The sequence below is a fragment of the Hibiscus syriacus genome, unplaced genomic scaffold, assembly GCF_006381635.1.
Source record: "Hibiscus syriacus cultivar Baekdansim isolate YM2019G1 unplaced genomic scaffold, ASM638163v2 tig00110893_pilon, whole genome shotgun sequence".
NCBI lineage: Eukaryota > Viridiplantae > Streptophyta > Magnoliopsida > Malvales > Malvaceae > Hibiscus > Hibiscus syriacus.
The window spans coordinates 1,723,802-1,740,494 of record NW_024062901.1 but is presented as its reverse complement, the minus strand read 5'-3'; the positions used below and the strand labels follow the sequence as shown (position 1 = coordinate 1,740,494).

Genomic DNA, 16,693 nt, shown 5'->3' with positions numbered 1-16,693 from the left:
GAACAAACCAAATGAGTAAATGTTCAGATTAGCAGATGAGAATCAAACAGTAAGCATTTGGAGTGCACCATGCACTCTTTTATCAATGGCAGTGAATTATGTATAGTGCCCGCAACAGTTTCTTTTAGAAAGATACAACAGATATTTTTCCTATTATTTTGGGAAGGGAAGGAATTGAATAAGTTATCGAAACGTCATTGGATAACACTATAACTCATACGTCACCCATGAAGCTTCAACCTGAAACACCTTCTCTTGCTCCTTTTATTGTCACTCGAACCCACTATATATATATGTATTTAAGCAGCAACCTTTTTGGACGTCACAGAATTGACAATTGTAGCAAACTCGGGCCCCTGCAGCATCAAGATTAGATTGAAATAGAATGAAATCATTGGCACTGATCCGACTGATTGCTAATCGGTATTCTAAGCACTCTTCTAACCAGACACTAGCATTTTATCGATAGCATTATGAAACAGAATGATTAATGGGAAATATACCTTCAAAGAAGCGCCACCAACAAGAAATCCATCAATATCAGATTGCTTTGCAAGCTCACCACAGTTGCTTCCATTGACGGACCCTGCAAAAGAGATGAAGAGAGTCATTAGCTAGCAGTGAGTGACAGTTTGATCTAGAAGAATAGGATATTCTCAAAAGCTAGATGTAATTGACGACGATATTTTAGAACAAGATCAAGGTCTCTTCAGCTTTCAACTGTAATGCCACTAAACAACTAATCAAACTTGTCAGGATAATACAACATCCCCTTCCTCAGATCAGAGGAAAGGGAAATGAAGAACGCTCTCAGAACTGAATTTAGGCAAGTACATTCTGCTTACATATACAATAGCATAAAGAAGATCATGCAAATTTTGATGACATGCCTGCACACGAGGATCCTTAGAAATACACAATCATAAAATCTATAACTTTTCATATCAAAGATTAAAAATGTAGAGTATCAATGGCACACAAATAACTACTTGAAGAGGAATTGCATGACAATTTAAAGAAAACATAGAAGAATAATATAGTAACCAAGCTACCTCCATATATGATACGTGTTTTAGATGCCACCTCCTCAGAAACATTCTTTTTAAGCCAATCACGAACAGCTAGATGTACCTCCTGAGCTTGTTCGGGTGTAGCCACCTTACCAGTCCCAATGGCCCATACGGGCTCATAAGCAATAACTATATTGTCCCAACTTGGTACAACATCTGCAAATGATGGAATCATTGGAATTAAGTCACAGCCCTCCCATCTTCAGTCTTCACAAGATAACCTAAAATGATAGTTCATGAGGAAAGAAAGTAACAGAAATCAAAAACAAGCCAAGCAAATTTACCAGCGAAAGCCTTCAGTTGCTGGAAGCATACATCAAAAGTTTTCCCCGCTTCTCTTTCTTCTAATAATTCACCGATACAAGCTATCACTCCAAGACCCTCATTCAGAGCATAAGAAGCTTTCTTTCCTATAAACTGAGGACAATAAATCTTCAGTCAGTACTAAGTATTTTCATATTTTGCATTAATAACCACAGACAACCATGCCCTTTGATTTTTTGCAGAACGTGACTACCGAACCTGATCATCTTCACCAATAATATGTCTGCGTTCAGAATGCCCCAGAATGACCCATTTGCAGCCAGTATCTTTCAGTTGTTCCACGCTACAGGTAGAATCAGATGAATCATATCATAGACACAAAAGTTAGGACCAAATACCCAAAACTTTGAAAAAAACGAAGATTAGCAAACAGCTTCCAATATGTTTACAAAACAGATTAACTAAAAAAAGGTAAAGCTATGTCATCTGAAACTTGAAAGTTGAAACCTATTATAAGTTGCCACACCTTACACCAATCAATGGGTTGAGAAAGAGATATGAGACAGGAACTGCCACTTCTGTTTAGGTTTTTTCCATTAAATCAACAGAAGTAGTTGCACTACGGGAGATAAAATATAAACTTAACAATGAGTCAATGATATTAATTGAATAAGTTGAAACTTATACACCAGCAAGAACAAATATTCACTAGCATCAAGGCAACAAATTTAACACTTTGACACAAGAAAGAAATTACATTAAAAAGAGATCACTGTTATCAGTATGGCCAAAAGGCAATAAGCCTTCTGTCCATCAAAGTTCCACAAAATAATTTCAACACAAAATAATATTCAACAATGGAGTGAGAGATAAAAATAATAAAACAATGTTAAAAGGCTACAAAATGTTAAAAGATATTAACTCGTTTTGCACATAAAGCAAAAGTTAGCTAACCTGATTTCTCCTGTGAAAGCCCCACCTTTTCCAATCCAAGAGTTCTGAGCGGATACCTCAATCCGATCAGTTAATGAAGAGCTCACCATATCGAGATAGACAAAGGGGGGTGACACAACAACATCTGTTAGACAAGCATGAATATCAGCAATCTTCATAACATTTAACATGAAACCAGTTAACATAATGAAATAAAAGCACATGGCATCTAAAATGCACTTAGCAAGTCTAATTAAAAGAATCACCACTATACAAATTGCTTCCAAGAAAGCACAAGAAGTTGCATTTGTTTAGGAGGCATGTGAAAAGTGAAAGCATTGCCAACAATATTACAAAAAACGTTAACAAATCTTTTAGTCAAATCTATTCGCCACCAGCCAATATAAACCCCCAAGCATAGTTCCATAATGATTTTAACATCTCTCGCAGATTGGGAAGTGAAAGCTGTAAATTACCAACATCACTCTCCAACTTTGCACTGTTCAAGTCAGAAACAAGCTTCGTGATGGAGTCTTTTGTTCCATTCTACACGAACAAAATAAACATCATTAATAAAGGAAACTAAAAGAGAACTAATAAGATGGATATGCAAGTTTTGTTACACATGAACAGAGCCCAACAGTTACAGTGTGAAATCATACTGACAGGAAAAACCCAAATATATATATAGAACAACAAAATGAATTATATTTTGATGTACAGTACCTAGAATGTAGAAAGTGAAAATTAACAAGAAAAAGAGAGCACTCTGATAAAAAAGGCGCGCCTAAGGCGCTAAGGCGAGGCGTCGCCTTTCAATTTTGTTGTTGTTGTTATTTTGTCTTTTTTTTATATTTTTTATTATGTTTTACATACTAACTTGTATATCAACAACAAAAAAGAGAGAAAAAAATGAAATGTATGTGGAGAAAAGAGTAAAACATGGTGAGGGTGATTAGAAAAGAGAGTTTCATGGGAGACGTAAGAAAATTTGGCCTGAAATACAGATGAAGGTGGGTGCTTTACCTTCTATAATTACTGTTTGTCTTGAAGTTTGAAAGAGAGAGAAACAAAGGGGGATGAATAGAGGCCATTTTTGGTGTTAAAAAAGACAACCGACTGAGCAGACAAAATGAGAGAGGCATGCATGCACGGATTGAGAATCGGGAGGAAAAGATAGGTTTCAGTGAGTTTTGTTGCATAGTTATGGGTTCTTGAGCAGCACATTTAACATACGGAGAAATTTGAATCCGTGAGAAAGGAATAAAAGCTTGGAAACAAAATTTAGAAATATGAAAAGGGAGGATTAGGGTGTAGGTGGTGTTAACAAGAGGGAGACAAGTAAGAAGCTGATGCCAACTCATTATGAGACTTTTATTTATTGTTTCAGTTTCTTATGTATTGTGGACCAAGGAAGGAAAGGGGGTTTGCTTGGTTCTTCAATGGTGGATGGAACAAAAGTGGTGTTTAATACATAAAATGCTGATAAGGAATACTCTTTGATGATCATATTGCATGAAGCGTTCTTTTTGTTTGATTATACAACGGGAAAAAACTTATATATCTTTTATTTTCGAAAAGTGTGCTTCGCTTCACTAAGGCACGTGTCTTTCGCCTTGCGCCTTGGCTATAAAACCCCTATCGCCTTAGTGATCCTTGCCCCTTTTTAACACTGGATGTACATAACTTGAATGGCAAAAGTGAAAAATTAGGAGAGGGAGGGCAAGTAAAAAAATACAGAACGAGAACGACCATGAAGAAACACTTGATTCAAAATTACAATAGTCTACTCAAGAGAAGCCATAACAAACTTCAGAGACAAGTATTAGCTTAGAAAAAAGAGTTCACACCAGATAAGCACAAAAACTTTAAAGCAAGGCCTAAATGGAAATAAAAAAAAAATAACACTTCAAATAGTTGGCCATAGAGATTAGAGAACATAGACAACATAATATCTGAGATTAAGAGTTCTTACACATTTCCAGTTACCCCCAACAAAGAACTGCAAGTACAAGGGGAAAATTAGTTAATAAACGACCGAATATAGGGAAAATGAATACAATTAAACCTGCACATTTAGAAAAACTCTTGCTCATATTCTCAACAAACTTGATTAACTCATTTTCAGCCAAAAAAGTTGCACATATACTTAGGCACCTAACGACAAAATAGTTTATCTCATCCTTCTCTAGTTTGAATATTTATATCTTGTTATGCATTATACATTTAATTTCCTCAAAGCCGCTAAAAGATTTACATAAAAAAAGGAAAGAATAGCGGTGGGTACCTTCCCAGAGCCGGCCATGGCAACAACAGATCGGCAAGGTTTGCGAGAAGAGGAGAGTTGGAGTTGAGAGTTGGTGCGTTGAATGAAAGATTGAGATCGTGCATTGTGGAAGGTGGGAGATGAGCGGCGAAGTCCACTGAACTGCGGGCAAGAAGTAGCTACCATTTCCATATTTAACCGCTGGACTGTTTCTTGGCTTCGGTGTTTCTAGGTAGGTGAGGTGATAAGCTCTCCGAGGGATTTTATGTTTCTTGTCATTTGTCAAAGGATAGCGTTAATAAGCTTTCTCACGCGCCTTCCATACCGTCAACCTCACGCTCCAGCAGAGGTGGGTGGTTTGGTTGGTGTGATGTGTAACCTGTTGGATTGGATGCAACCCCGTCGATGATAAATGCAATATAAATATTTATTTATATTTAAACTAAAATTATTTTTTATTAAAATTTATTTAATAAATAACAGTAGTTAGAATAATAAAAAACGTGTATATATATTTATTAATTTAATGTTTTATTTTTTGAAAGTTATGTTTGTGAATAATATATATATATATTCACTAGAAACCATTTCAATAAATAAATGATTATAAATTAAATAATAATAAATTATTTATAAATCTATTAATTTTATGTTTGTTTTTTAAATATAAATTATTAGTTAGTTTATTTAAAAAATTGTATATATAATTATCCTTGTAATGATATAAAAGAGGATAAGTAGTCAATGTACAACACAAATTAACTTATCTCAATAGATAAAATAATGGTTGTTATTTTTATATATTATATATTCAAACACCAACAATTATAATATAATGAATAAATATTTATTATTAAATAATTAAAAATATTTAAAATAAATAATATTTTATAATTATCATAATAAAAATAATAATAAAAAAAGAGAGCGTTGATATGACCTTACAATGAAAAAAGAATCAACTTTCATGATTCGTAGTTGTCTCCGCCCTTTCAAGAGAATAAATTCGAACTATAGTGAACTAGAATTTCGATGAGACGATGTCGTTTAAATGTTGATTAGATTTTCAATATTGTTTTTTAGATCTAGTACTGGTAGTGGTTGGATACCAACTAGTGGTTGGATACCAGCGAGTTGATCATGAGTTGTGTAATGTTGAACTCATATTTGTTAAAAAAATTTATTGCTCGATTCGATTTATTACTTGTTAAGCTCTTTAAAATTATGCTCGACTCGTGCTCGTTAAAAAAATATTGATCAACTCAACTCGTTGCTCGTTAAGCTTAACTCGTTACTCGTTAAGCTTACTAAAAATTTACCTTATTTTTTTAACTAAAAATAAAATTTACTAATATTATATGAGGATATTAGGGTTGTGTTTTTTTTGTATTAAAATAATATTATTAACCAATAATATTTTATTATTTATTAAAAATAATATTTTAGTTAACTTGTTATTTTTTATTTTTTATTAATAAATTAATAATTATTATTTAGATTTATTTTTTGAATTAAATAATTTTGAAGTAATTACTAAAAATATATTTAACGAGCTGTTCGCGAACTTATCGAGTCGAGTTATACTTTGTTCGGCTTAACTCGTTAAGGTTTTGAGTCGAGTTTAAGTTCAAGTCGAACCAACTCGATTCGAACATTTATCAAATTTTGACCAAATCAAATTCGAGATGCTCACAAGATACTAAACTCTATAAGCAGTGTTTTGAAAACCGGACCGACCGGTTCAACGGGGAATCGTTGCCTAGTTTTGTTCAATCTACACCGGTTGAACCGCTACTAGTGAACCGGCCAGAACCGCTGATCCGTTCAAACCGGACCGGCTGAAAACCGAAAAAAACCGTCAATTTTTTTTAAATAAATTAAACCAAACAACGTCGTTTGTTAAACGAGCCAAATCGAGCTCGAGTATTGTTGAGCTCGACTCGAACTTGAAAACTTTAAAAGAATTATCAAGTTCAACTCGAACTCAAAATATAATATTAAAACTTGAACTTGAAAAGGCTTGAACTCAAAAAAAATTAGAAGCTCGATTGAAGCCTAAAATTCGAGCTTAATTGAAGAAAAAGAATAGTTCACTCAATGCTCACCAAAAGGCTCCATGATTTTGAATGTCAAATTAATTCTATTATTTATAGAAGTTAGTTGGATGTTCTTATATGTTTCTTAGTCATGTGGGATTGTTTTGTTCTCATATTTTTACTCTTTAGACTTTTAGTATGCTCTTCTATGTTTCTTAGCCATGTGAAAATTGTTTTTTAAATTAAACCAAACAATATCATTTTGTTATGATTTTTTTACCCCAAATTTAATTTTTAATTATAGTTATATAATTATATTTATTATTTAATATGTTTTACCTTAAATATTATGTTGTAGTTAATTTGAATCAGTTTGTTTCACTTGATTTTATGGTTTTTAACTTATATATATTATGACTTGCTTTGAATATGACTTGTGATATAAAAATTATTTTTTATTAAATATTTTTGGTATTTTTATTTAATTTTTTAAATAATTATGACGTCGTCTGATTCTTTCGACCGATCGAATCGATTCGACCGATCGAACCGATTCAATCGATTAAATCAATAAACTGATAACATGATCAGTTCGCTAACCGTTCTGATTCTGAAAACCATGTCTATAAGCAAACTAATAGCAACATGACAATGAGTGCCCTTATACTGTATCCACGTGGCTTAAACCAAGTGAACAAAATTTGTGGGTAAGATTTTTTTTCAGTTTCAGTTTCATTTTCCTTTTGTTTTTAAATATTTTTAGAAACTCAAAATTTTGGTAATCCAATTTTCTATTAATCTTTAAAACTCTAATATCTGAATTTGTTTAACTGTATGAGGTATTGCTAATTTCATTGTTATTTGATTCTGAATGGTGTTGTAGATTAACTCTTTTATTTCTTCGATTTTAGTCGAAATGTTTGTTAAATTCATAATATATATATATAATATTAATATTAATATTCATCTATATAGATGTAAGTTAATTTTTTTACTTAAAATTCATGTTAAACATATAATTGGAGAATTTATATGATTTTTTAAATATATTAGTACATACTTACAATAAATAGTTAATTATTCTAAAAATATTAAACAACATAAAATGATATAATAGATATCATTCAAGTGATCATTTTAAACAATTTTTTTAAAATATATATATATTTTTTATAAAGTTCATTTATCAAAATATGTTTTTAGTAAAACAAATTAGAAATACATAATTTGGTATGGCGGCTACTTCATGAAGCTCTGTAGGTATGTCGGCGACTTCAACTCGCTGATTTATCTTATGGTCGATGTCACCTATGCACACAGTCCACTGAGATCTGCCAGTAACAATAGAAAAGTTAGAGTTCAAATTGTAAATTTTTAAAAGTTGTAGCTCGATTTTGAAATTTGTGAAAAATTCAAGGACTTGATCCTGAATTATTTTGTTTTTATTACTCAGTGAAAAATAAACATCCCGATAGAGCAACCTGAAATTATCAACCCCAAATCAGAATCCCTAACTCCCAAATTTCCTTCTCCCCGTCGACCTTTTTACTGCCTCAATCCATCGTCATCCAGTCGCCCTAGCCTACATCGCTACCCTCAAAATGACCACTACCCTATTCCGATCAAAACCCGACCCCTATCCCGTCGTGAATCGACGTCGTTCACTGTGAAGTCTCGATATTTTCAACCCAGCTGTCATCGTGAATTTTGTCGATTCTGGCCAAATCGTCGACCGTCGTTCCTCACCGCCTTCATCATTGCAATCACCGGTGTCGTGCGACCAAAACCTGACAGGGTTCGTCGCCCATTGTCGTCGTTTTCGCATATCACCGGCCGTGGATAAGTGTTTCAGTTATTTTCTTTTATTCTGATAGATTTTGGTTGATTCGTGGATTGATTGTGGGTTGTTTTGATGTTTGATTGCTTTCTGGTTAATCAGTCGTTGCCCCTATCCTCCTCGTCCACCACACGCGCTGCCATGCGTCTCTAATGCGCGTGGGCTTCGTTTCAGCCGAGTCAACCGAGTATTCTAGAAGCTGAGTCAACTCAGACCAGGTCAACTCGTTGACCGTTGACATGTCTGATCGTTGACTTTGACTTTGATCGAAAAAGTCAATTTTTTTTTTGAAAAAGTCATATTTAATGTTTTTCGAAGTCCTTAGTCTGAATCCGAAGTCGGTTTTGCCATCGCACTCAGTAAGTCATTTTTCATTATTTTATCTTCAGATTCAAGTTGTTTCCTCATTTAAGTTCAGTTTCTAACGTAAATTCGTTTGATATGTATCCGAGGATTTAATGGACGTTGAATTCAAGTTCGAGAGTGAGCGAATGGAGATTAAATGTTCGATTGGTGGAGCACAAAAATCGAGGTAATACTCTACTACCTTTTGCATGCTTTCCGGAACACATTGATAATTGGTAATTGCGTGGATGAAAATAATTGGTCAATGACATGTAGTTTAATTATCATTGGACTCAAATTAAATTTGGAATAAAGGCGGAACATTGTATAAGATTCAGACGGCTCGTAAAAGAAATTGGTAGACCAATCAGAAACAAATATAAGTTCAACGATTTAATCAGTAAATTAATCAATCTCGGGACTCGTAAATTCTGATTAATCTCGTTAAAGGTTAAATGTCGAAAATGTTTGGATAAGAAACAACAAAAATACGGTATGATATAAAGATAAGGATTTTCTTGGAAAGTGAAAATAATCATGTTAATCACTCATGATCTTGAGATGGTAAATGACTTAAAATTTCTAATTCCTGAATGAACACTCGGAGGCTAAATTATCGAATGTGCCTTACTCATCTGAATTACTCGAAATGACAAGGTTGTACTAAATGGAAGTATTGTATGTATTCGAATTGTTAAAACGATAGAATTACTCAAGAAACTCCTAAGTGTCTGGGATAAACTTGAATACTAATTGATTTAAGTACCCTAATGACCTTGAATTAAGCGAATAGCTTGGATAAGTCTGAAAACACTGATAATCTTATTTATTGTACCGTCCATAAGGGTTTTGAACCACGAATCTAGCACATCGACATTTCTTGATATTGTTGCAATGTATAAATGAAATAAAGACCATTGGAAAATCTGTTCGTCTCCCTAAGATCCATTCAGCGATGATTCTAAAGATGATCATTTGACAAGATTTCTCTGTATTAAAGAGTGAATACCCTTGAAGTGTAACAATTTGACCGGTTCACAAGTATCATTGTTGGGACTTGTACAGTTCGAGTTAACTCGATACTCTGATAGATCGATACAAATCGTAAATACCCTGAATATTCTTTTCTTCCTTATTAGCTCAAATCACTAAGAATTCTCCAAGAACCTAATGACCAAAATGCTTTTGATTTCCTATATAATGGAATCACTCATGTCATATCTGAAAACACAAGTAACTCTGTTGCAAAGGATTCTGAATACATTTCTGATTACATAGTGCCTCCGAAAATATCCGAATATTATATGATCCTGATAAATCACATTCTGAATAACTGATGATTCCGTCAGCTAATGAACTCTTTCGATAGTGATTTTAATTTATGGCATTTTATCGGTATACTGAAGATCTGTGTTTCCTTTCCTGATAAGATTATCAAGTACCTCCGAATAATATTTGGAACCTCTAGTGTGTTCCCTGCTCACACGGATGTTTTCTCTTATTTCTGTTCTGATATCTGATTTTTGCTCTGATTTCTGATATCTCTATTTACTGACTGAAATTATTTTTATACGGGGTACTCTAGGACTCTGGTATGACTAAAGACTCTGGCATGTTCATTCGCTACTGGTAATTCCTTGTATAGGTTCAACATCGACTGATAATCCCTTATGGACCTAAAGCGGCCCTTGGTTAGGCTTTGAGGCCTCGAGAACTTTCTTGGATATGCTCTCAAGCCCCAAGGTGCTCCCTTAGGTTATGTGGTTATGGGGAACTGCATATTGGCGTTCGGTTGGAGGGTTTTACTATGGTTTTTTAAAAATATATTTTAAATTGCTATTGTTTTAAAAAAGATATGTACATCTTCACTGGTGTTGTGGGAACACACTAGATATCATTTTATAATCTCTTGAACTTAGTCCTCTGAACTTTTACTCTGAACTGGAAGTTTCGTGTATTTTATTACCTGATATATCAGTGGGACCTCAACTTAGCATAAGAGTCTGTAGATGTATGAACCAATAAGGAAAATTATTCATACCTATTATTTACATGTTCTTCAGCATCATCTGGTTGTATTGTATTATTGAGCTTCCCAAAACTCACTCTATTACTCACTATTTCAGGTTAAAAGAATCAAATCGGTGCAGTTATCGATATCAGTAAAGAAGTTCCTCTGGCGTTACTAGCGAATAACGGTGCATGTGATTATGGGGCATGTAGATTGTAATTTATTTTTATATAATAGTCTGAAATCTGTTTTATTTTTGAATATTGGTAAATTTTACTTTTGTATTTATAAATTATTTTATGATTTTACGTGTTTTAACAAAAATTTAAATTTTTCCAAGATTTTTACGGTGGGTTGCTCCAGTGGCCCTAATGTGACACCCCGGATCTGATCGGGTCACCCGCATCGGTCGGTGGGGGTTACATTTAGTAGTATTAGAGCCTAAGTTGAATCGAATTTTTTTAGATAGATCGGTCGGTCGATAGTCAAAAGATGTCTGGTCTGTACATACCCCTAGATTATGATCGTACCCTCTAAGTTAGAACTCTAATGTTAAGAAATCATTATGTAATAAGTATACTAAAGTATTCTATATGCTATGACGCAATATGTGAAAAAGGGATTAATGTTAGAATTAGTCACAATCTTGGAAGTTGCCTCGCGAGTAACATGGGAGATTATTTGTTCAAGAATCTTGATCCGACTCCTGACCTGAATTTGAGTTTTGGTTAAGCCATAACCAAACGTTATAAGTAAAATGATGAGATTAAGATTTGCTACTCAAGTAGATTGGAGAATGAGATATGTTTAGTTATATGAGGAGAATTCTGTTCAAGTTCTGGAATATTGATAAGGAAGTGTTTGTCGATGACGCCTATTCAACTGGTTAAGGTCTAGTAGAGGAATCATATACCTGGAAAGGATATCTAAGAGAATGAAGATGGAATGGAAGCTCAGTTCCTATATTTTTATGACTTGAGTAAATTTTGAGGATGTAATTCTTTTAAGGAGGGGAGAATAGCCTCCATGCTTTGCGCAGCTGTGTGACTCGATACAAATCTTGCAAGGAACCGGCTTTATACACTCCAGGATTTTTCAACCGATGAGCTCATCAGGAGATTGGCTTCAATCGCTCCAATCCCTACTATCGCTAGATCAGTTCCGTCTTCTACCAGTGGTGTTGTAGAATATGAATTCGTGCTGGAAGGACGACTAACTCCTGGTTGGGTGATAGTAAGTTCAAGCTAGGCTCACCTCTCAGCTTTTGACACTGCTCATAGGTTATTGGCATCGTCATTCTCTTCAACTGGGGTCTCTTGGGATAAATGGTTTAAACTACCACTTATACCCTAAAGATCAACGTTGACGTTGTTGGTTTTTGGCAAAGTCCCACATTGGTTGTGTATAAGGAGGAGGGGAAATTCTTTTGTTATAAATAAAGCAATCCTCCTCCTTAGTTTATCATCCCACAAATATAAGCCTTCTTCTATATTAAAGGCTATTTGTATTCTTTCTCTCTTTGTAATATTTCCTCTATTAGTGAAATATTTTGGTGTTCTCTTTTATGTCTATTTAATAGCTATTGTCGGGTATAGTTGTTGTTAATTATTGTCCTATTAAAATTACTTGTCTTGGTAGTTCTGTCTAAGGAAAGTGGGTTTTAAGAGGGACCATTGTGACCCCTCCTCTTTCCTGGGAATATACCTTGGGGTGATTTTTAGTATAATCATTTTCACACTAGTCACCTAGATAATAGTTTCGAAGGTGAATCTGTTATTGGTGGAAATTAACCCGAATTTCACAACAATTGGTATCAGTGCTCTTGGTTTATTTTAGTATGCTCTGTGGTTGCGGCTTAGACTGATCTTCCACATCAGAAAAAATTTCCTTGGATAATTGACATTCCGCATTGGCAGCTATTAAATAGAATTTGTAGCAGAAATGACAGACGCTTCTTCATCTTCAATATTGGCAAGAAATGCTGTGACAAATGTTAGATTTGCAGTGGAGATTTTTGATGGCACCGGTCATTTCGGCATGTGGCAAAGTGAGGTTCTAGATGCCCTATTTCAGCAGGGTCTAGACATTGCTATTGAAGAAGAGAAACCAGATGATGTTGAGGAGAAAGAATGGAAGAGGATCAATAGAATGACATGTGGTACTATTCAATCGTGTCTTTCTAGAGAGTAGAAGTATGCATTTTCTAAGGAAACTTCTGCAAGTAAATTGTGGAAGGCACTGGAGGAGAAATTTTTGAAGAAAAGCGGTCAGAACAAACTCTACATGAAAAAGAGATTGTTCCGCTTCAACTATGTACTAGGTACCACTATGAATGATCACATTACTAGCTTTAATCAGCTGGTGACTGATCTGATGAATATGGACGTGACTTTTGAAGACGAAGATCTGGCTCTGATGTTGATGAGATCACTTCCTGATAAGTTTGAGTATCTTAAAACTACTCTACTTAATGGGAAGGTTGATGTGTCTCTCAGTGAAGTAACTGCTGCCTTGTATAGTTATGAATTGAGAAAGAAAGACAAACAAGAAAACACAAGTGTCGAAGCAGAAGCTCTTGTTGTTAGAGGCCGTTCGAAGAGTCAGAATAAAGGAAGGAGAGGGAGATCGAAGTTAAAGTCCAGATTGAGCAAAGATGAATGTGCCTTTTGTCGAGAAAAAGGGCACTGGAAGAAAGAATGTCTCAGGCTAAAGAATAAAGGCAAACCTGAAAGGGGGAAGGCTGTCTCAGAATCAAATGTGGTCGAGTATGATAATGCAGATTCAGATTTCGCATTCGCTGCTACGCCATCAACCAGCTGTTCCAGTTCATGGCTGTTAGATTCGGCTTGTAGCCACTATATGACCCCCAATAGAGAATGGTTCTTTGATTTTAAAGAACTAAAAGGTGGAATTGTCTACACAGTAAATAATTCCCCTCTTGACACACTTGGGATTGGTTCAATTCGCTTGAGGAATCAGGATGGATCAATCAGAGCCTTAACAGGTGTCCATTATGTACCAGATTTAATGAGAAATCTCATCTCTGTGGGAACCTTAGAGTCAAAAGGTTTAGAAGTGAGGGCAAAAGATGGGATTATGAGGATTATCTCTGGTGCACTGGTGATAATGAAGGGAATCTGAAAAAGAAACAATGTGTATTACTTTCTGGGTAGTACAATTGTTAGGACAGCAGCAGTGGCAGCTTCTACTGATGAACATGATTCAGAAGTAACCAGGTTATGGCATATGCGCTTGGGGCATGTTGGTGAAAAATCTTTGAAATTACTCATAGATCAAGGATTATTGAAGGGTGCTCGGACTTGCAAATTAGCTTTTTGTGAGCATTGCATCAAAGGGAAAGAGACGAGGGTGAAATTTGGAACAGCAATCCATGATACTAAAGGTATTTTGGATTATGTTCATTCAGATGTATGGGGGCCTTCCAAGACAACTTCATTGAGAGGAACACACTATTATGTCACCTTTTTTGATGATTTTTCCCGGAGAGTTTGGGTGTATCCAATGAAGATAAAGGATGAGGTGCTAGGATTTTTCCTTAAATGGAAAAAGATGATGGAGACTCAAATAGGCAGAAAAATCAAACGTCTCCGTACAGACAATGGTAGAGAGTACAAAAATGATCTATTTCTGAAAGTCTGTGAAGAGGAAGGTATTGTCAGGCACTTCACTGTCAGAAGTACACCACAACAGAATGGGGTGGCAGAGCGTATGAACCGAACATTAGTGGAGAAGGTTCGGTGTATGTTGTCTAATGTTGGGTTAGGCAAAGAATTTTGGGCTGAGGCTTTGGTCTATGTTTGTCATCTTGTCAACCGCTTACCATCGACTGCTATTGGTGGTAAAACACCATTAGAGAAATGGTTTGGAGAACCTGCTACAGATTATGATTCCTTACATGTGTTTGGTTCCACTGCATACTACCATGTTAAGGAGTCAAAGCTGGATCAAAGAGCAAAGAAGGCGATCTTTATGGGGATCACCTCTGGTGTGAAAAGTTATCGTCTTTGGTGTCTAGAAACAAAGAAAATAATCTTTAGCAGAGATGTTACCTTTGATGAATCTACCATGTTGAGAAAGGTGACTTCAGAAAAATTGGAGCTGACAGATGGAACTCCCAAACAGGTGGAGTTTGAAGGAAGCAGAATTGACCCAGCCAGTAAAGAAACTGATGTTGACTCTCCTATGCTAGAAGAAGAGGGACCCAAGAACCTCCACAGCAACATGAATCAATTGCACTCAGAAAGGGAAAGATGACCATTAGACAACCTGCTCGTTATGCTGATATGGTCTCTTTTGCATCACCAATTGCAATTGATGATGTTCCTGCCACTTTTAATGAAGCAGTCCAAAGTTCAGAACATAAAAAGTGGAGGATCGCCATGAATGAAGAAATGCAATCCCTTCAAAAGAATCATACGTGGAAACTAGCTAGTCTTCCGAAGGGAAAGAAGGCAATTGGGTGCAAGTGGGTATATGCAAAGAAAGATGGATTTCCTGACAAGAATAACATCCGCTACAAAGCAAGATTGGTGGCTAAAGGCTACGCTCAAACGGAGGGAGTTGATTATAATGAAGTATTTTCTCCAGTTGTAAAACATTCCTCCATCAGAATTTTGTTGGCTTTGGTAGCGCAGTTGTATTTGGAACTAGTTCAGATGGATGTAAAAGCTGCATTTTTACATGGAGACTTGGATGAGAAAATCTACATGACTCAGCCAGATGGATTCAAAGTTGCTGAAAAAGAAGAGATGGTGTACAAATTAGAAAAATCTTTGTACGGATTGAAGCAATCTCCAAGGCAGTGGTACAAGCGATTTGACAAGTTTATGATAGGGCAGAAGTACACAAGAAGTAAATATGATCATTGTGTGTATTTACACGAGCTAGAAGACGGATCCTATATATATCTTCTTCTTTATGTTGATGATATGTTGATAGCTTCCAGGAGTCAGACAGAAATTGCGAAACTAAAGACTCAATTGAACAGGGAGTTTGAGATGAAGGATCTTGGTGAAGCGAAGAAGATTCTAGGCATGGAGATTTCAAGGGATAAGAAATTGGGGGGGGGGCTTTGTTTGTCTCAGAAAGAATATCTGAGGAAGGTACTAAAACGTTTTGGCATAAATGAGATGTCAAAACCAGTTAGTACACCTCTTGCTCCTCATTTCAAGCTCGGTGCATCAATGTCACCTAAGGATGATGCAGAACAGGAATACATGTCAAGTTCCGTATGCAAGTGTTGTTGGTAGCTTGATGTATGCAATGGTGTGTACGAGACCCGATATTTCACAGGCAGTTGGGGTTGTGAGCAGGTATATGCATGATCCTGGAAAGGAGCATTGGCAAGCTGTGAAATGGATTCTGCGGTATATTCTGAACACCGTAGATGTTGGTTTGGTCTTTCAGCAGGACAAACAAGACGGTCAGTGTGTAGTTGGGTATTGTGATTCAGACTATGCAGGTGATTTGGACAAGCGTCGATCAACTACTGGTTATGTGTTTACATTTGCAAAGGCACCAATTAGTTGGAAGTCCACCTTACAGTCAACAGTGGCTTTGTCTACTACAGAGGCAGAGTATATGGCAGTTACAGAGGCTGTGAAGGAGGTAATTTGGCTTCAAGGGTTGCTTGGTGAATTGGGAATGGAACAAAAACACATCAAAGTGCATTGTGACAGTCAGAGTGCTATTCATTTAGCAAAGAACCAGGTTTACCATGTAAGGACGAAGCACATCGATGTTCGATATCACTTTGTACGAGAGATTCTAGAAGAAGGTGGAGTCATAATCCATAAGATTCGGACCACTGAGAATCCTGCTGATATGTTGACAAAAGTGGTAACTGCGGTCAAGTTTAAACATTGTTTAGACTTGGTCAATATTGTTACAAATTAAAAGATTGTTTTTTAG

At 35.6% G+C, this 16,693-nt stretch overlaps 1 protein-coding gene across 1 annotated transcript; it reads right to left on the bottom strand.

The window, feature by feature from the left end:
* Positions 1–272: 272 nt before the first annotated feature.
* LOC120145089 (triosephosphate isomerase, chloroplastic-like) lies at positions 273–4,765 on the bottom strand. The gene is made up of 9 exons (XM_039158989.1): positions 4,555–4,765; positions 4,243–4,269; positions 2,744–2,813; positions 2,289–2,412; positions 1,593–1,677; positions 1,355–1,487; positions 1,053–1,226; positions 504–586; positions 273–356 (listed from the first exon to the last, which is right to left on the bottom strand). The coding sequence occupies exons 1-9, from the start codon at positions 4,723–4,725 to the stop codon at positions 300–302; spliced, it is 924 nt and encodes a 307-aa protein (XP_039014920.1). The 5' UTR covers positions 4,726–4,765; the 3' UTR covers positions 273–299.
* Between the last annotated feature and the right edge of the window lie 11,928 nt (positions 4,766–16,693).

Excerpts from the sequence above, each read along its gene's own strand:
- LOC120145089 (XM_039158989.1), bottom strand. The coding sequence starts at position 4,725 with ATGGAAATGGTAGCTACTTCTTGCCCGCAGTTCAGTGGACTTCGCCGC. Across the intron at positions 2,413-2,743 it reads AAAGTTGGAGAGTGATGTTG|ATGTTGTTGTGTCACCCCCC; the intron begins GTAATTTACAGC and ends CTTGTCTAACAG. Across the intron at positions 587-1,052 it reads AACACGTATCATATATGGAG|GGTCCGTCAATGGAAGCAAC; the intron begins GTAGCTTGGTTA and ends TCTCTTTTGCAG.